Source organism: Stegostoma tigrinum, chromosome X (assembly GCF_030684315.1).
Source record: "Stegostoma tigrinum isolate sSteTig4 chromosome X, sSteTig4.hap1, whole genome shotgun sequence".
Lineage (NCBI taxonomy): Eukaryota > Metazoa > Chordata > Chondrichthyes > Orectolobiformes > Stegostomatidae > Stegostoma > Stegostoma tigrinum.
This window is the reverse complement of record NC_081404.1, coordinates 6,175,901-6,196,336: the sequence shown is the minus strand read 5'-3', so window position 1 is coordinate 6,196,336 and position 20,436 is coordinate 6,175,901. Positions and strand designations below refer to the sequence as shown.

The 20,436-nt window shown below is 40.8% G+C and overlaps 1 protein-coding gene across 6 annotated transcripts in view; it reads right to left on the bottom strand.

The window, feature by feature from the left end:
* Positions 1-20,436, bottom strand: part of tfcp2 (transcription factor CP2) — a 116,785-nt gene that overhangs the window by 40,067 nt on the left and 56,282 nt on the right. For all 6 annotated transcript variants that reach the window (XR_007246685.1, XM_048523510.2, XM_048523509.2 and 3 more), the window contains exons 6-9: positions 9,946-10,098; positions 2,815-2,925; positions 2,295-2,383; positions 2,158-2,206 (exon numbers count right to left, since the gene is read on the bottom strand). Coding sequence is in view for 5 of the 6 variants with exons in the window: in XM_048523510.2 (XP_048379467.1) it covers positions 2,158-2,206; positions 2,295-2,383; positions 2,815-2,925; positions 9,946-10,098 (402 nt within the window). In the remaining variant the exon portion in view is untranslated. The remainder of the gene's footprint in view (positions 1-2,157; positions 2,207-2,294; positions 2,384-2,814; positions 2,926-9,945; positions 10,099-20,436) is intronic.

The window sequence follows — 20,436 nt, the reverse complement described above, 5'->3', positions numbered from 1 at the left end:
AGTTTTCCAGGACATCAGCAGCAGTGTGTTTATAAAACAACTGAAGACAACTGTGTATTGTCATATTAAAGCACACTGTGCTTTGGATGGATTGCCAGACTCTCAAAGCCACAAGAGTCTGATTTCTTAATATGTGCAGATTTTCCCCAGATGAACTTGCAACGTTTGGTCTATTTGAATTGATCGATGGGAAAATTCTTAAAATCTTCAATACTGGACTGTGTCATGTTCATAGAAAAACTCATCAACATGTAGAAAATTTGAAAGTTTCATGAATGAAAATAAGTCGGCAGATAAACAGAGTATTTCAAGCAGGAAATGAAGTATTGATATTGTCGCCTTTCAGAAGTTCAGCTTGTTAAACTAGTTAATTGGAAACTGAACAGTTAATGTCCTCAGCAAAGAACTGAGAATCTAGAAGGAAGAGGAGCAGAGAATATAAGGTCTCAGAGAAAAAAGCAACACCTCATTGATGCCTATGGACAGGTGTTATTAAACTGTGATTCCCAGTAATTTTTCCTCCATTCATAACACAAATTTTTTTTTGTCTCTGTCTGCCTGTACACATGTGGGGATTTTAACAGTGGTTTAGAGTTTCAACTGATACGGTTATACGTTGACAGTTCAAACTTGTTTCCCTGTATTTAGAATATATTGTTTTTTTCAGGAAACAGTAGTCTTTGTTAAACATAGATACCTGGTCAGTGCTTTCTCAGGTGGTTCATGCAAGTCGAAATTTAAAACATTACAAGAAAGATCAAGGCAATAGTGCATGATACTGATAAGGTGAAAGGTAATCAGAGCGTGACAGAAAGGTAAGTAGCGTGCAAGGTAGAATGCACCAGTAATTAAAATCAGAGGGAAAGATGGCAAAACAAAACAGAATCGAAGTCTTTTTCCCTGAACAAGTTACATTTGATTTATAAGTAGAAATAAATGGATGCAAACCGGCAACCATAACACAGATGGTCACCAAATGCACAGACTGGGAACTGAATATTCAAGGATACTGGAAATTCGAAGGATAGGAAAGATGAGATCAGTACAATAGCAAAAAGAATCTTTGGTTTGGTTAAGTGAGTCAGCAAACACTTGGTAAATGGAGTACAAAATGCAAAAATGAGAGTTTGCCCACCTTTTTGGAGAAAATAGAAAAGCAGAATATTAAAGTAGAGAGACTGCAGAATTCAGCGATACAGAGGTATCTGGCTGTGCTGGAACTTGAATCACAAAAGGTTAGCATGCAGATCAAGTAAATCCTTGCTTTCCGCTCAACACTGTTTCATTCTAAAGTTGTGTATTCTTTAATTTGCTCCTGGAGTCACCAGACTTTGAACATTAAATTTGCTTTTTCTCCACAGATGCTGCTGGACCTGCTAAGTTCCTCCAGCAAGTTCTCTCCATAAAGCTGTTGACCTATAAGAATACACGGAGCAAGGTAATGGTACCTCTTTAATGTTTCTTATTTCTAACCAAATAGATTCAAGGCCATGGCCCTTCTAGCGTATTCTCTCTCAAGGCACTGTAACGTTTTCTTGAAATTATTACTGTTAGGTTTCTTTCCTTTGGTACCAGCCCTGCCTTTTTTGGTAAAAGCATTCAAAAGCATAAAGGTGGTTTGGCAGGATGTCAACAGGTAGAAAGGACTCTGGTTGGGGGGGCAAAAATGTAGGGTATTTTTCTTGGAATAGAGAAGAACAAGATGTGACCTAAGAGAGTTTAAGACGAAAAGAGGTCCTGACAGAGTAAATAAAGGAAAATACATTCTCTATGGCAAATGGGTCAATAACTGGAGATCATATAAGTGGAGATTGTAGATTCAAGAACACTGGAAAAAAGATTGGAGGGAAATGAGAAATATATTCCTCCCACTAGAATCACCAGAATCTGGAGCACTTTGTCCAAAAAAATACTTAAAGCCAATTCCATAAATTACTTTGGAACGAAGATGGCCAGGTAGTTGAGCTGGCGAACTAGCAGCATAATAGAGCAGGAAAAAATAACAAAAACATAAAAGTGAACAAGAATTAACTCATCTAATGAAAAGCCCAAGCTAGCCTCCTCCTCAGAATCAGAGGCTTGCATCAGACACATTATTCTCATATCACTGCATTGATAGAGATAGCTTTATGAATAATGGTGGAAAAAGCCACTTACATCAGTGCTTGCAGGAACCGGATCAGGCTGATGATGAGGGGATCCATTTCTGAAATTAGATCAATTGCTTCTATTAAAAAAAACCTTTTTAAATGCTGAAAATTATGAGGATCATAAAATAGCGATATGAGACCCACCCTTCAGCAATGGTATAACTGCCCTGCGAACTGGTGAAGCCAGGAGATGCTGTATTGTTAACGTAGGAGATATCTGGCCAGGGAGAACACTGGGTGGGGGGCAGGGGGAAGAGAGAAAAAAGTCAGTTAGACACTTCAATCAAAATGTGATGTGCATAATTTTGGGGTAGTTGTACAAGTATTCTTAGATTCTTTCTAGCTGTTACACAACTTTCCTACAGTCTACTGTACATTGATGCTTACATATTTTTAATTGCATTAGTCACCTTAGCAGATTCATAACTATTTACAAAAATTTCAACTTTGAGTAATGTAAACATTTTTTTAAAAAAACATGACCCCCCCAATCCTAGATTGAACCAAAATAGAAATCAAAATAACATTGACAACAAGTCAATTGGACTTCTATCCGCTTCCTCAACACTCCAAATTTTGATTTAAAATGCAAAATATGACACCAAACCCATCTGCAGACTTGAGAAAACAAGTGCCAATCTCAAACAAACTCGTGCAGTCTTACCTCTGTGAGAATGGTCGTATCGTAAGAAGGCTGATACTTTTCCTTCTCCTGAGGAGTTCGTTTTTCCATCTTTTCCCTATCTGTTTTCTGTTTTCTATCAGCGCCCTTTGGCTGCAAAGCAATCACATGCAACAATGAAAATCCCACACGAGATAGTATACACAATGTTGTCAGCCAAGTGTATGACGAATCAATTATACGAGGGACCAAGGGGAAAAAAAAACCATTCTCCTACTTTAAGATTGGGAGCTAGGAAGTACTACAGCTGTTATTTCCCAATAAAACAATAATTAACTCATCATCACACATTTATTATGTCCAGTTCTCTAATGGGGACGAGCAAAATAAATTACAGCCACACTCAGCATTCAAGACCAACAAAGTAGATTCAAAAATGAAATGTTTGAGACAGACCAAGAAAAACTACTTCATAAATTGAAATCATTAATGAGTGACCTAAATTTTTGACTATCAATTGACTCTCTCCCTTTTTTTCAAGCAAGAATTTGGTACCAACACTTCATTCACAAAAGCAGTGCTGCAATTACAGACAGACAGTAAGAGATAAAGGAAAATCATAAGTCCATGGTTATCTGTACTTCTGTCTTACAATTGGGTTAAAGTTATCAGTTAACTCAACATGTAACAATTAGTTTAAACTTTAGAACAAAACTTAAAGGGAAAAGTAAATAAACACAAAACTGCTCAAAAAAATGCACTTATTCAACCTAGGTAAATAATGCTTGTCAATAATGCTACAAGCCTTTCCAATTTAAAATGGTAACATAATAAAGATGTCTTGTGTCCGAGTATCATCATCCTCTCTCAAAAGCTGGTGCTTTATTACCAAGAGCAGGATTACACAGTAACATTGCAGTTCATGCTTAAGTGTGTACTTTTCCAGTACCTATTAGTAACATCAACGTGTACTACTCAATATCAATCAACAGAAAGAGCAAGACGTTTTGGGGAGGGGGGGGGGGGAGGGGAGAGGTGCAGACACAAACATTACAATTATTTACTGGTATGAGGATTCTGTGTAAAGCTATTAATTCTCAGAGGATATGGGTGTAGCAGGAACTGGCATGATCAGCATTTATTGCTCACCCTTGAGGGTCCTGTATTTAATGTCAGGCCACTTCAGAGGGGACTGCAATGGTATGGAACTACAGTAGCGTAAATGCCAGGTCTCCTACCCTGAAAAAAAGGTCTTTATGCCACTTCCTGGGTTTTACAAAAATCAGAGCTTCATGCTTACCATTTTTCTTTATTTTAGAAAAGATATAGGGGTTTAATATCCAGATTTTAAATTCTTTGTGCTCACTTGAATTTAGAACCAATACCTACTGTTACTAATTTTCCTTGTTTAGATTTTATACGTTCGTCTTTAAAGAAGTGAATGCTCCAGGGTACAGGTGTTGTAGGAAAGATAAAAGGTGGTGGTGTCAAAGGGGAGGAGGAGTGGCATTTTTGGTTTGGGATAATATTATACATATGCTTGGGCAGGATACTCCTGGGATTCCGCCCAGTGAAGTTATCTGGGTGGAACTGAAAGAAAGGTTGATCACTTTATTGGGATTATACTACAGAGTCCCCAAAAGTCACTGGGAAATTGAGAAGCAAATTTGTAAGGAGATCTAAGAATAACAGGGTTGCAATGGTAGGGGATTTTAACTTTCCAAACATAGACTGGGACTGCCATAGTGTTAAGGGCTTGGATGGAGAGGAATTTGTCAAATCTGCACAAGAACATTTTCCTATTCAGCATGTGGATGCACCTACCAGAAAACAAGCAAAGCTTGACCATCGCTTGAGAAATAAGGCCAGGCAAGTGACTAAGGTGTCAGTGAGGGAGAACTTTGGAGCTAGTGACCACAGTTCTAATAGTTTCAAAATAGTGATGGAAAAGGATAGATCTGATCTAAATGCTTACGTTCTAAATTAGAGGAAGGCCAATTTTGACTAAATTAAGTAACAGCTTTCAAATGTTGAATGGGAGGGGCTAGTCACAGGTAAAGGTGCAATTGGAAAGTGAATTCCCTCAAGGAGTAGAAGGGCAGTAGGAGTATACTTAAGAGGGAAATCAGAAGAACAACAAAAAGGGACATGAGATAGTTTTGGTAGATAGGGTTAAGGAGAATCTAGAGATTCTACAAGTACATTAAGGGCAAAAGAGTAACAAGGACCAGTGCTGTGTCCTCTGCTTTTCATCATTTATATAAATTATTTAGATGCGAATTTAGGACGTATGGTTAGTAAGATTGCGGACATAGCAAAAAAATTACTGGTGTAGTGGACAGCGAGGAAGGTTACCTTAGAGTACAATGGGACCTTGGTCAGATGGGCCGGGGAGTGGCAAATGTAGTTTAATTTAGATAAGTATAAAGTGTGCATTTTGGTAAGGCAAATCAGGGCAGGATTTATACAGTTAATCCTAGGGTCCTGGGGAGTGTTGCCAAAAAACCTTGGGGTGCAGGGACATAATTCCTTGAAGATTGAGTTGCAGATAGACAGGGAGGTGAAGGAGGTATTTGTATGCTGGCCTTAATTGGTCAGTGCGTTGAGTAAGAGTTGAGACGTCATGTTGCAGCTGCACAGGTCATTAAGGCCACTTTTGGAATACTGCGTTCAAATTTGGTCTCCCGTGTTAAATTTCAAAGGGACCAGAAAAAATTAACAAGGGTGGTGGCAGTGTGATGATGTTGTGAGTTTAAGAAATTATTTTGTCCTGGGATTTTTTTTGAAGACGTCATAAGAGCAGAGGTAGGAAGCAGTTTACCAGAACCATTGGAGTAAACAGCTTGGGAAGCCTTGGGTTTTATTTTGAAAGCAGTCTGAATGGTGTGGCCAGCTCCCAGATCTGGATTTGTTGTTAGGTTTAGCTTTAACCAGAAGCTACTGGGGTCTCAACAAAATTGGTAGCTTCAGTGAATGTCTCCTGGCTACTACTGTCTCTTGGATTTTCTCCCTTTTTTTAAACCTCCCGAATTGGAGAGACGAGGGGGCACATTTTTAAGGTGAGAGAGATTTAAAAAAAAGATATGAGGGGCAGATTTTCTTTTTAACAAAGGGTGGTTCGCGTGTGGAATAAGTCTAGGAAGTGGTCAGTGTGGTTACAATTACAACTTTAAAAGGCATTTGGGCAGGTACATGAATAGGGAAGGTTTGAAGGGATTATGGGCCAGGAGCAGGCAAACGGGACTAGTTTAGTTTGGGATTATATTCAGTATGGATTGGTTGGACCAAAGGAACTGTTTCCACTCTGTACGACCCAATGACTTTATAATTAAATGGAAGAATATGTATGAATTTTCTATTTTGCTAAGGGAGTGTTTATGGGATGTTACTATTTTGTAACAGTTTAGTAGTAACAGTGACTGTATCTATTATTCTGTTAAGTTTTCCAATAGAATTAAGCTATTCTAAATTCCTCTTTCTTTGCTTGTATGTAAACACTGTAATTAAAATAAATTGTTTTGCTTAACATCGATTAGTTTGAGCAGTTGCATTGCATCTGGAACAGGCATTTCACATTTGATTTAAAAATAAGTAGTTAGGGTCTAGGCTACCTTCTTAAAATATTTTGAAGTGGTCTGGTTTGGTCCATAACATGGGCGTTGGAGGGTATGGGATACAGGGAGAGGTTGAATCGGCTGGGGCTATTTTCTTTGGAGTATCAGAGGCTGAGGTGTGACCTTACAAAGGTTTATAAAATCATGAATGGCAAGAACAGGGTGAATTGCCGAGGTCTTTTCCCCAGGGTAGGGGAGTCCAAAACTAGAGGGACATCGATTTAAGGTGAGAGAGGCAAGATTTAAAAGGAACACGCAGGGGTAGTGCGTGCATGGAATGAACTGCTAGAGGATGTTGTGGAGGCTGGTAAAATTACAACATTTAAAAAAAGTATCTAGATGGGTACATGAATAAGAAGTGTTCAAAGGGATATGGGCCAAATGCTGGCAAATGGGACGAGATTAATTTTGGATATCTGGTTGATATGGATGAGTTGGACTGAAGAACAACTCTATAACTAAGTAATGTACTCATAATTTAATTGCACACAATTTCAAAAAGCAATTTTTCCTCCCCCACTCAGCTAGCTACAATTCTACACACAAGCTAATCACTACAAATGAGCATTTTCTATTTCTTCAGCCCACCGTGACTTCAACTCAATGAGCTCATGTTAACAGCGTTCCCTAAAGTGTATGTGGGAGAAAAGTGTCATTTCACTCAAGACGAACATCGAAGGAAGCCGGAGTGAAAAAGACACAAATGTCAGCATCAGCTGCTGATCAACTGATATAGCAGGAAGGAGGATAGTTATGGAAATTAACAGCCAAAACATAATAGCAATTCTAGAATGCCATGAAGTATTAACAAAATGTAGCATTTCATCATTAAAAATCTGTGCCACTTTTCTGCCAAGAACACACCATAGAAAGGCACGTTACTTAATTTAAAATTAAGTAATGGCATGCTCCCTAGGATTTCCCCTCCATGTTCCACAGATCAATACTGTCATTTCCCAGGCAACGTGCAAAAACTTGACTTGAGTCAGCCACAATGCAAACATATTCCTGCTTCTTCACTGGTTACAAGTCTACAAATGTTTATCTCGAAATACCACATGCTGCAAATTCACTTCCAAATTCTGATCTCCTCTCAAATCACACCACAGCAACAAAACATCCTAACATCTGTCATGCATGTATCTCAGACACACAGTGTACCTGCCCTAAAAATAAGTTTCCTCCTCTGTCTCTCCCACAGACAAACACCTCCCACTGGGAACAGATATTACTGACCCCAGGTACATTTGGTTAGCTGACTGCCCATATTCAGATCTTTGGATGGGTGCCTCCCTTTAAAGGCGATTGCAATCCTGAAGGACCACTAATGCCAGTTCTTTAACATTTGAGCAAAAACTTGCTTTTTAAATTTAAAAATACCAGTTCAACCTTCAGTGCCCACGTTTTATCCTAGGGCAGCAAAAGCTTGAAGAACACAGGTTATTGGCACCATAATAGAAATCCCCTAACTACCCACAAAGGACTGCATGATCTGTTGGGGCACATCAAATGGAGGTGGGGGGAGGCAAAGAGTCTATGACTGACCTCATGGTTAGCAAATCTGCAGGCAATGGCATGCAAACGGAATGCAATTTCCTACACTGAGCAATACCACATGATGCATCTCAGAATACTCCTAACACTTGGAGCAGGGCACCAGCTTCAAAGTCTTAAGGCTAAACAGCTACTCCATCAGGACAACATTTAATCTAATTTTAAACCTCATTACGCAGAGTGCAAACTATGAAACCAAATGTACCAACAGCATGACTTAAAAGACTGTTATAAAGATTTATTAATAATTCAGTGGCTATCTCTGCATTCAATACCTGGCATAAAATTGTCAGTTCAACGGTGTTGAAGCATTGTAAGCAATTCTGTAGTCTTTTAAAAAAGAGTATTTGAGGTCTAGCTTTAGATTAATGGGTTTGTGTGTATTTTTAATTAGGGTTTTACAGCTGAGCAAGATAAACAAGCTGTACTTTAAAACATTGGGAGTGTTTTTTTTAAGGTTAACATAGCATGGACAGTTTTCCACCCCCCCACCCCCCAAGTCTGACTTTGATTTTTCAGCAGTCCTGTGAAGTCCTTTGATGAAGATGTCTGTATAGGTCAGTACGCTTGAGCAGAAATGATAATAGTGAAACTGGATTGCCTTAAAGATTTAGCAATGGTCCCAGGCCAGAAGTATTTAGATAAAAATCCTGCAAGTTACTTAAATCTAAGTACATTTAAGCTCAGGTGCATAGTAGTTCTAGGAAGAAGCCACTTGCAGATGAAGTTGCAAGTAGCTTAAGCCTGCTGAGGTGTTCAAGATAACAACTCTGGGTGCAATACAAAAGCTGTTTCTCTTACTTTTCATAAATGAATGTTTTCAGATTACTGGGGTCATACTTCTGCTGTGCTTTTAAAAATAATCATTGAATTGTTGTTATAAGTAGATAGCTTGGCTTATTCGATCTTTGTTTCTTTTATTTTTAAAAAAGTCTGTAGCATTGTGTTTGTTTCAGTGGGACACCACTTCTTTAAAGCCAAAAGATGATCTATCAAGCCAGGTTTTGGTCAGGGATTGACATGACCAGTAAAAACACTGCCTAGGATTATAACAGTTTTCACATGATAATCAATCAATTTAAAAAGAATAATCTTTTGAAATCAGTACCATATCACTTTCAATAACATGACATAACAATTAAGAGATACATATTTTGAGTCGGGAATCATCTTGAAATGGCATGTAAGAAATTGGTTCTCGTATACCAAAATACCACATACTTCTGCAGCAAGTTCACAATCATGAACTTTACACACTAGTTTTATCAAAAACAGCAAGACAGAAAGAGAGAAAAAATAGAAGCAGTAGAAAATGTTACATAGAAAGGGTGCTAATTTGCTTTAAATAGGCTTAATGTATTAGCATTTGTGTCATAATCCAATCATGTGTGTAAAATAATGGACACAGCAATTCAAATTTGTTGGGAAGGGAGTAACTTTATACTTTCCCTGATGGCTGAAGAGATCAGAGGGGTAGTTTCAACCGCAATTCTGCATATGAAGGGGTTAGTAGGTGTTATTGTAGGTTGTTGCTTTTGGTGCCAGTTGCCAAATTGCTGCAGCCACTGATCATCAGGGTATTGACTTGCATTGTAATTTGGAGCCAAGAGAGCAGAAATCCAAACTCCAAGAGCAGGTCAGCTTTTCTGGGTTCCATTTGCAAGCAAATCTTACTTGGAGGAAAGACTCATGGTTATAATCCAGTCACAAATAATTCCAGAGATTTTCTTCAAGAAAAAAAAAAGTGTTCTGACTGGAGGACGACACATTTGTTACTTAAGAGTATGGTGAAACTTCAAAACAATTACACTGCCTGCATCATTCAGATGAATGCTAAGCTACTAATTATATTACATAATAAATGAAAACAATCATTACTACTGAGGTATAAGCCTTGCAGGCGTTAACTTTAGAAGAATATATAGAATCAACAGAATCACATTCTTGACAGCAAGAATTGAAGTAAATGGTCATTCACCAGAGCAAAACAGTCTTTTCTCCATACCTTGAACACTTTGATTTGGCAGCTAGCTGAATGAAGATGCTCAGTGTATTCACCATTTTCATTCTCTTTGAATGTATCTATTTGAATTCGGAAAGGCACACCCTTTTCTCCTCCATGTTTCCGTGTTGTGAATTCAGTACTGATACAGTGCACCTAAGGAAAGGTGTAGGACCAGAAAAAGAATAAAAACAAGGCAGTAAACAATTGCAGCTTTTAAAAAAGGAACTTCCTCTGGAAACCAAGTTGTCATAGTCAGAGTAATACAGCATGGAAACAGGCCCTTTGGCTCAAACTGGTCCATGCTGACCATGGTGCCCACTCAGCTAGCTTCAACTGCCCACATTTGGTCCATATATCCCTCAAAACCCTACCCATCCATGTACCTATCCAAATGTTTTTTAAATGTTGCTATTGTACCTGCCTCAACCACTTTCTCCAGCAGCCCATTCCATATATGCACCACCCTCTGAAGAAGTTGCCCCTCAGGTCCTTCTTAAATCTTTTCCCCTCTTACCTTAAACCTACACCCTGTAATTTTCAATTGCCCAACCCTGTGAAAAAGACTGTTTGCATTCATCCTGTCTACGGTTCTCATGATTTTACACACCTCAATAAGGTCACCCCTAATTCTCCTACATTCCAAGGAATAAAGTCCTATCTTGGCCAACCTCTTCCCTGTAACTCAGACCTACTAGTCCTGGCAGCGTTGTTGCAAACTGGAGAGAGTGTGCAAAGAAGATTTAACAATGTTTTTCCTATAAACAGGGTGTCCAAAACTGTACACAATACTCCAAGTACAGCCTTACCAACTACTTTTACAACTGAAACATAATGTCCCAAATCCTATACCTGTTCTACCTGTGACGCTACTTTTGGCAAACTGTGTACTTGTAATCCTACGTCCCTCTGTTCCACAGCTCTCGTCAGGACCTTACCATTTACTGTACAAGTCTGACCTTGGTTTGACTTTCCAAAGTGCAACAGCTCACACTTATTTGAATTGAACTGCATTTGTCAATCCTCTGCCCACTTCCCCATCTGATCGAGATCCCTCTAATTTTGGATAACCTTCCTCGCTATCGATACTTCCTAATTTTATATCATCCACAAACTTACTAATCATGCCTTGTAAATTCACATCCAGATCATTTACGTAAACAATGAATAACAAAGGTCCCAGCATAGACCCCTGTGGCACACCACTAGTCACAGGCCTCCAGTCCGAGAAACCACCCTCAACCTTCACACTCTGCTTCCTACTATCGAACCAATTTTGAATCCAATCAGTTTGCTCTGGATTCCACGCGACCTAGCTTTCACGACTAGCCTGCCGTGTGGGATCTCGCCAAAGGCCTCACTAAGGTCCATATGGACAACATCCACTGCTCTACCCTCATCTATCCCCTTGGTTACCTTTTCGAAGAACTCCGGAAGATTTGTCAGACGTGACCTCCCACACACAAATCCATGCTCACTATCCCTAGTCAGACGTTCACTATCCAAATGTTGATCCTGTCCCTCAGTATCCTCTCCAATAATTTGCCTACCACTGATGGTAGGCTCACTGGCCTGTAGTTCCCTGGCTTGTCTTTGCTACCTTTCTTAAACAATAGAACAACATTAGCCCCTCTCCAGTCTTCCAAAACTTCACCAGTGGCTAAAAGGTGAAGCAAAAATCTTGGCAAGGGCCTCTGCAATTTTTATCCCAGCCTCCCTCAACATCGGAGGATGGACTTGATCAGGCCTGGGGATTTATCCACCTTAATGCGCTTCAAGGCTACAAACACTTCTCTGTTAATATGAATGCAGTCCAAAACAATCTCATTTATTTCCCTTATTTCTTTAGCATCCATGATTCTCTCTTCAGTAAACACTGAGGAGAAATATTCATTAAAAGTCTCCCCCTCTCCTGTGGCTCCACATGTAGACTACCATGCTGATCTTCAACAGGACTCATTCTCTCCCTCTTATAATAGCTATAGAACTTCTTCGGATTATCTTTAACCTTATCTACCAGATCCCCCTCATACCGTCTTTTTGATCTTCTGATTTTCCCCTGTGTTCTTACACTTTTTACAGTCGTCGAAGGATTCACTTGAAGCTGATAGCTTAAACCCAATGTATGTCTTTTTTTTCCTGACCAGACACTCTGGTCATACCTGTCCTTGAACTTCTGACATCGCACTTTTAAAAGCCTCCTATTTGCCAGTTGTACAGTTTCCTTCAAACGGACTCACCCAATCAACTTCTGCTAGATCTTGCTTAATGGCCCCAAAATTGGCACTGCTCCAGTTCAGCACCTTAACCTGTGGACCTGTCTTATCGTTTTCCATAACTATGTTAAAACCAAGGGAGCTATGGTCACTGGACCCAAAAAGCGCTCTCTGACTGACACTTCAGTCACTTGCCCGACCTAGTTTCCTAAGATGATGTCCAGTGTTGCACCCTCCCGAGCAGGGCCCTCTCCATACTGATGAAACCTTCTTGAACACATTTAACAAACTCCACCCCATCCGGGGATTTTATACTTTGGGTGGCCCAGTCAATACAGGGGAAACTGAAATCTCTAACCAATACTACTCTATTATTCCTATAGGTATCTGCAATTTCTCTACACATCTGCTCCTCTTGTACACAGTGGCTATTTGGGGGTCTATAATACAGTCCCAACTGAGTTACTATCCCCTTATTCTTTCTAAGTGCTAACCATATGGCCTCATTTGATGACCCCTTAAGAATATCCTCTCTAAGCACTGTTATGTCCTCCCTTATCAAAAGGGCAACGCACCCCATCTTGCTTATTTGTACTTCTGTCACGCCTGTAGCTTCTGTATCCTGGAACATTAAGCTATCAATCCTCCCTTCTCTTAGCCATTTTTATTACCTGACTGAGATGCTGGAATAATCAAATGCTTCATTACCAAATAGCTATTGCAAAGAAAAAACTAACATAAAACAATTACAATGAATCTAACATCAGTCTTATTTTTTCATCCTACAAAAGGTGTTTGGTGAACTGCCTCTTGAACCAATGCAATCCATGTGCTGTAGGTAGACCCAAAATGCTATTAGGGAGGGAATTCCAGGATGTTGACCCAGTGACAGTGAGGGAATGGTGATATATTGCGCAGTCGGGATGGCGAGTGGCTCAGAGAGGAACCGGCAGGGCATGTTCCCGTGGAACTGTTGTCCTTATCCTTCTAGACGGAAGTGGTTGTGGGTTTCGAAGGTGCTGTCTGAGTATCTTTGATGAATTTCTGCAGTGCATCTTGCAGATGGTACACACTATTGCCAGTGTATGCCAGCGGTGGAGGAAGCAAATGCTGAAGGTGGTAGAGGGGGTACCAATCAAGCAGGCTCTTTTGTCCTGGATGGTGCTGAGCTTCTTGTGTGTTGGTGAGCTGCACTCATCTAGATAAGTGAAAATATTCCATTGCACTCCTGACTTGCGCCTTGTGGCCAGGCTTTGGGGAATAAGGTGGCAAGTCCTCATCATACAATTCCCAGTTGCTGGGCCTTGTTTCTGCTACTAGTATTAATGCAGCTGGTCTAGTTCAGTTTCCGATAAATGGCCATATTCAGGATGGAAGGTACAAAAGGAGCACCCACATGGGTGGCTATTATGGAGGGAAGATTATTGAAGCAGCAACTAACAAAAAAACCAAGTTGCTGGAAAAGCTCAGCAGGTTTGGCAGCATCTGTGAAGGAAAAAACAGTTAACGTATCAGGTCATAACAGAGTTAACATATCAGTGACCCTTCCTCAGAAGCAGCAACTAAATTTGGTTGGGCCTTGGACATTACCCTATAAAGCTCCTGCAGTGCCAACCTGGGGCAGAGGCAATTGTCCTCCAGAACCACAACCATCGGCCTTTCTGCTCGATATGACGAGTAGAGCATTTTCTCCATGATTCCCACGAGCTTCGATTTTGTTAAATCTCCTCGATGCCATACTAGTTCAAATGCGACCTTGACATCATGGGCAGTCACTCTCACCTCATGAATTTAGTCCTTCTGTCCACGTTTGGACCAAAGCTCTAACAAGATCAGGAGCTGAGTGGCCCTGATGGAACCCAAACTGAGCAGGTTATTTAAACAGTTTGATACTAGTACTTTTTTTTAAATACCAGTGTTGAAGGACCCCTACTATCACTTTGATTAAGTGGTAATTGGGTTGTGCTGGGAATAAGACATGCACAGCATTATAGAATTTCGCAGTACAGAAGGCAGCCATACACATCAGTACCCACCCCTGAAAAGAGCCACCCAGCTGGTCCCATTCTCTAGCCCTAACTCCACAGCCCTCTAACTTCATCTCTTCAAATATATATCCAGCTCTTTTGAAACGGCCCATGGAATTCACCTCCATCATTGCCCCAGGCAGCACATTCCAAATCCTAACAGAGTAAAAAAGTTTCTCCTCCTCTCACTAAACCTTGAAATTGTGAGCCCTACTTACAGGCATACCAACTAGTGGAAACAGAATACCCTTCTTTATCATTCTAGTAAATCTCCTCTGCACTCTCTTGGGCTTGAACATCCATCCTTAAATGAAGTGTCCCAAACTGAACACCAATGTGGTCTGACCAATGATTTGTAGTGATGTAGCATCACTTCCTTGATTTGAAAGTCCTCCTATATTTATAAACCCAAGGATCTTCTAAGCCTTAACATCTGTTTCAAGTTGCCTGGCTACCTTCAGAGAATTATGTACATCAATCCCGAAGACCCCTCCACTTGTATGCCTCTCAAAGTTGTACCATTAAGCCTGCACTTTCTCTCCAGGTTTCTGCTACCAAAATGTATTGTTTCACATTTCTGTTTTGAGATTCATCTGTCAGGTGTCTGTCCATTTGGCCAACTGTCAATATCTCCCTCAAGTTGCTCAGCATCATCCTCACAATTCACAATTCTCCCTAGCTTAGTATCATTTGCAAATTTAGAAATTTTGCCCTAACACCCATCTCCAAAACATTTACATAAATCACAGGTCACAACACTGATCCCTGGGAATATCACTTTCAACTTGTATCCAGTCTGAGAAATGCCCATATATACCTACCTTCTATCTTCTATTTCCTCTCTTCTAATCCATGCTGTCAAGAACCCATCAATCCCAAACATTACTTTGCTAACCAGCCTGCCATGTGTTACTATATCAAATACTTTCAGAAAAGTCCAAAAATACAACATTCACAGCACTACCCTCATCTAAATGGGCAATTGTCCAAATTGTCCAGGGTAAATGCCAGTGTTCAAATTATAGTGGAACAGTTTGGCTCGGGGGATGGCTAGATCTGAAGCATGTGTTCAGTATTACAGTCAGAATACTGTGTCAAGTGCACAGCCCTTGAAGTAGCTAATGCATTCAGCCATTTCTTAACATCAAAGCAGTGAATCAAGTAGGCTGAAGACTGGCATCTAATGATGTTAGGGATCTCGGGTGGTGGGTCAAGATGAATCCACTCTGGCTTTTGCTTTGTGCTCCTAGGTTCTCCCATCATGGAAAATGGAAACCCAACTCCTACTGTTAGCTAATAAAATGTGAGGCTGGATGAACACAGCAGGCCAAGCCTCACATTTTATTTCATCCAGCCTCACATTTTATTATCTTGGAATTTTATTATTATTTTTATTATCTTGGAATTCTCCAGCATCTGCAGTTCCCATTATCTCTCCTACTGTTAGCTAGTTAATTGTCCACCACAATCTGGGATTGGGTGCAGCAGAACTTCGAGCTGACCTATTAGCTACAGGATCACTCAGCTCTTTGCGTAGCATTGCCAGTGGTCCTGTGCCATCACCTCATTTTTAGTACCTAGTGTTGCTCCTGGCAGCTGATCCCCTAGCTGGATGGTAATGGTAGGGTGCGGATATGCCAAGCTGCAAGGTTACAGATTGTGGTTGAACACAATTCTGATGCTGATGGTATACAGATCCTCAGATTTGATTTGGTAATTCTGTTCAGAATCTATCACATTTAGCATAGTCACGGTGCCCCACAGCCTGTGGAGCGTATTCTCAACAGGAAGGTATGGCTATTAATCCTACCACTCTGTGCCAAGTCAAGAGATCTGCAGGTCACAATTTTTCCAGTAAAAATCAAAGTAAAAATTCAAACGTGGTGCAACTTTCCTGCCTCTACCACGCTTTCAGGCAATGATTTCCTTCAGGTAAAAGAACATTTCCTCATCCCCCTTCTACGAATTACTGAAAATTATATCTGCTCTCACAATAAGAAATTGGTCAGAACTATTTACTAAACAGTGTAAATTATTTTGGGCCTGAATAATATCATCCTCAGCTTCCTCTACTGCAAGGAAAATAATCCAAGTGCAATCGATTGCATATTTCATGTAATGTCTAGACCAGAAGAACACAGCAGCTGTGATCTAGTTTTGTATTTGATTTCAGCATAACTATACTTTTCTATTCTATGCCTTAGTTAAAGGAAAACATGCCCTATGGTCTCTTGGCCACCTTATCACTGTCCTCTCAAAGGAGAAACAGTCTGACATTGCCTTGAGAAGGTTCATTTGGCTGAAACCAGGGATGAAGGGATTTGTTTTAATATGATGAGAGGTTGAGTATATTGGGCTGTACTCTGAGGTTTAGAAGAATGAGAGGCAATCTTAATAAAACATACAAGATTCTTAAGAAACTTGACAGGGTAGATGTGGCAATCTTGTGGGAGAGTCTAGGACCAGAGGGCATAATCTCAGATCAAGGGGTTGCACATTAAAAAGAGAATTTAAAAAAGAGGAATTTCTTCTCTACGGGGAGTAATAAATCTGTGGAATTTTTACCACAAAAGGGCTGTCGAGGTTGAGTTGTTCAGTATATTTAAGGCTGAGATAGACACATTTTTAAAATCAACAAGAGAATCAAGGGTTATGGGGAAAAGGCAAAGTGTAGTTGATTATCTGATCAGCCACAATCTCACTAAATGGTGGAGCACTCATTGGGCTGAATGGCCTCCTTCGCATGCGCTCAACAACCTGTCAAAGTTCCTTCAGCTCTTCCATTTCTCAGTATCTTTTATTCTGCATTCTTTGTGCCCTCTATTCTTTCCTTGTCCTTTGCTAGAACTACGATAAATCAAACTGAATTGTAATCACCGCCATATACCTCTTTCAATGGTTCATGTTTCATTTTTAAGCCATCTTTGTGTGGCTTGCTACATAATGACTAAAGTTCTTTTGAAGACAATTCAGTAATTCTGTACCTTCTGTACATTTTACATCAAGTGCATCCCAGTTAAGGTAATTAAAAAACCCCACAATCACCCTGCTTTTGCATTTTCTAGAAAATTTACTGCGAAGGTCACTCTGACTTCCTCACATTTAGCAATCAAAATCCCAGTTGTGTACTTATAAAGCTTTTACTTAAACCACTGCTGGCACCAACCCTCCCTCCCCTATCCTGTCTGAAAAACCCGTAACCAGGAATATTAAAATGCCATTCCTCCTCTTCTAAACTCCTCTGCTTTAATCACTGAACTCTGCATTCAGGTATGGCTATTTTCTGATCATTTGGTTCAGATGGGTTATGACCCACCCCTGGAGCAGATGAGACTTAAACTTTGGCCTTCTAGCCCAGAGGAAGGGCACTATAACTGCACCACAAGAGCCTTAAAATATTGTTATATATCATTAACACAAGACTCCTCTCTACTGGCTACTTTCCTATCTTTAGTTTGCTCTGCTTTTCCAACACACACCCCAATTTTCCACCTCCCTGCTTTTCTCTCTTCTAAGTTAATGCTCAGTCTCCTATCCCACTAACTAGTAAATTCAAACCCTTCCTTATACAAGCACAGGCTGGGAGGAGGAAACTCTGGATCACAATCATGGTCAGAGGCTCAAATAGAGTACAAACACTAATGCAGATGGCTTGGATCAAATGCACCGTTTCTATACCATACATCCCATGTCTGTAACCCTTCTGAAGGCCGCCAATTGATGTGGTGGAGGTTTGTAGGCTCAATGATCCCTTGCATGATGCCATTGTGAGCTTGCCCCTGATAGGACCATCTATGGTCAGGCGAATGTGCATTACCTTGCACAATCCACAATTTCTCAACAGCAGACGGAAACGAAGGAAGACTGGGGATATCATTAGCTGTGAAGGCAAAAACAGGCAAAGCAAAGGGATACGAGTCATTATGGTTTGGCATATCACTGAAATCTGACTGCCATTCAGTCATGATAACACGGACAACAACAGCAGCCCGATCAATGACCCTCAACAATCAACTGCAGGCTTCTACCAGCATCAGTTTGCCAAGTGCCGCAATGATAGAGAATTGGTGATGGCGATAGGGCGGTGAACCTGGGAGCTCCTGGACATGAATCTGACAGATGCAGCTGGGTCACTGGACATGTGTTGAGAGAGATCCTTTGGGCAGAAGCATCAGTGACTGAGCAGTGCTCTTCAGGATAACCTCTGCTCACCCTAGAGTGGGGCTTAGAATATTCCCTAAAAATAGGTTACCCTACATGTGCCTGACTGGGGAACCACACCTGATAGGACTGCAATCTTTAGGGGATGAAAGAAAACTTTAAATTTTGTAACTTGAAATGTTAGAATTCTTCTGGACAACCTTAATTAACCATTTGAAAAGAAACTATAGCATACAAGTTATTAAGACTACAAACTGACATTGCAGCACTCAAGGAGGCATGCCTTCTTGGGGAGAGACAGCTGAAAGAACAAGCAAGGGAGACACCGACAACGGCCCTCTTACAGAATTACTACTTCTACTCGGAATAGGATCCTAGACGTATCCCCAGAACTCTTAACTGCATAACAAAGACTCAAAACATTTCACTTACAGCTCAGCTGCAAATCAACATGCTACCAGTCAGCAGCACTTACACTTGATCCTCCATTCCAACAAAGACATTATAAGTAGTTTCATTCCGACCTTGATATAGCCCTTACTACGTTCCCAAAAACAGGCAAAGATCATCCTTCTGAGGAACTGAGTGTTCAGCATGGCTTCGTTGTAATAAAAGCCTCTTCCTACAGAAGAGCAAACAAAACCACAACGAGACATCAGAGTTCAAAATATTGGCACTTCCTGGATTAGGTCATTCTTCAAATCAAAGATTAAACAATGTTTGCATCACTCAGAATCATAGAATTCCTACAGTGTGGAAGCAGGCCATTCGTCCCATCGAGTCCACACTGAACTTCTGAACAGCATCCCACCCTGACCCACTCACCCTACCCTATCCTTGTAACCTTGCATTTTCCATCACCAATCCACCTTGCACATCTTTGGACTGTGGGAGGAAACTGGAGGACCCAGAGGAAACCCATGAAAACATGGGGAGAATGAGACAATCCCACAGACAGAGAGTCACCCCTTGGCCCACATGGAGTGCCGCGACAGATCTTTGACTGTTCCCAATAAGGGACGAACATAGCATCAACATTTCACATTCAAAATTCAGGAGTATGATGATCAAATTTTCTCAGCCTTAAAGCAGCCCAGATAAAAAGAGGACTCCCAAGTGTAGCTCAAGACTAATCTAGAAAATCTTCACACGTTTGCGCAGCACAGTAGCTCAGGTGGTTAGCACTGCTGCCTCACAGCATCAGAGACCCAGGTGCAATTCCAAACTCTGGTGACTGACTGCATGGAGTTTGCACGCTCTGCCCGCACCTACGTGGGTGTCCTCCAGGTGCTTTGGTTTTCTCCGACAGTCCAAAGATGTGCAGGTTAGGGTGGATTGGCCATGCTAAACTGTCCCAGTATCCAGGGATGTGCAGGCTAGGGGGTTTAGCCACAGGAAAGGCAGGGTCACAGGGATAGGGTCGGGGACTAGATCTGAGTGGGATGGTCTTTGGAGGGTCAGTGCAGACTCGATGGGCTGAATGGGCCTGTTTTGCACCAACTGGATTATGAGATTCTATATTTCAACTCCATTCCAAACAGTGAGATCAAATCAGCTGTGTGCAGGTCATTGGGTTTGAGCATCGTCATGACCAGTACAGTTTTAATCAAAATGCTTGTGAAACAAGAGATCTCTGAAGCTTATTTGGAAGCTACCAGGGCCATCTTTAGATCAAGGTCAAATGGTCAGATTCCCCTTCACTCACAGGATGACGCTTCTCTTAAGATGATAACTGTGCCATCTCTCAGTGCTGGAAAGAACTTTTTCATTGACTCCTCAACCATGAAGCCATAGAGACAACTATGTGCCAGTACTTTGTGGTAAATTCCATGGGTGAACATTAATCGGAGAGCTGTGACAAGCAATCATGAAATTTAACAAACCCTGCGGCCCTGATGGTGTTCCCACTGAGGTCTGTGATGCTAATAAGCTTTTCTCACAGAAGACTCCAAGCAGTCATCTTATGAATTTGGAAAGAAAAAGAACTCCATCTGCCACCACTCCAATGCCAAATGCAACGATATGATATTCACATCCATCTTCAAGAAACAGTGGAAACAGTTAAGTTATTTTCTTCTTGTCCATAGTAG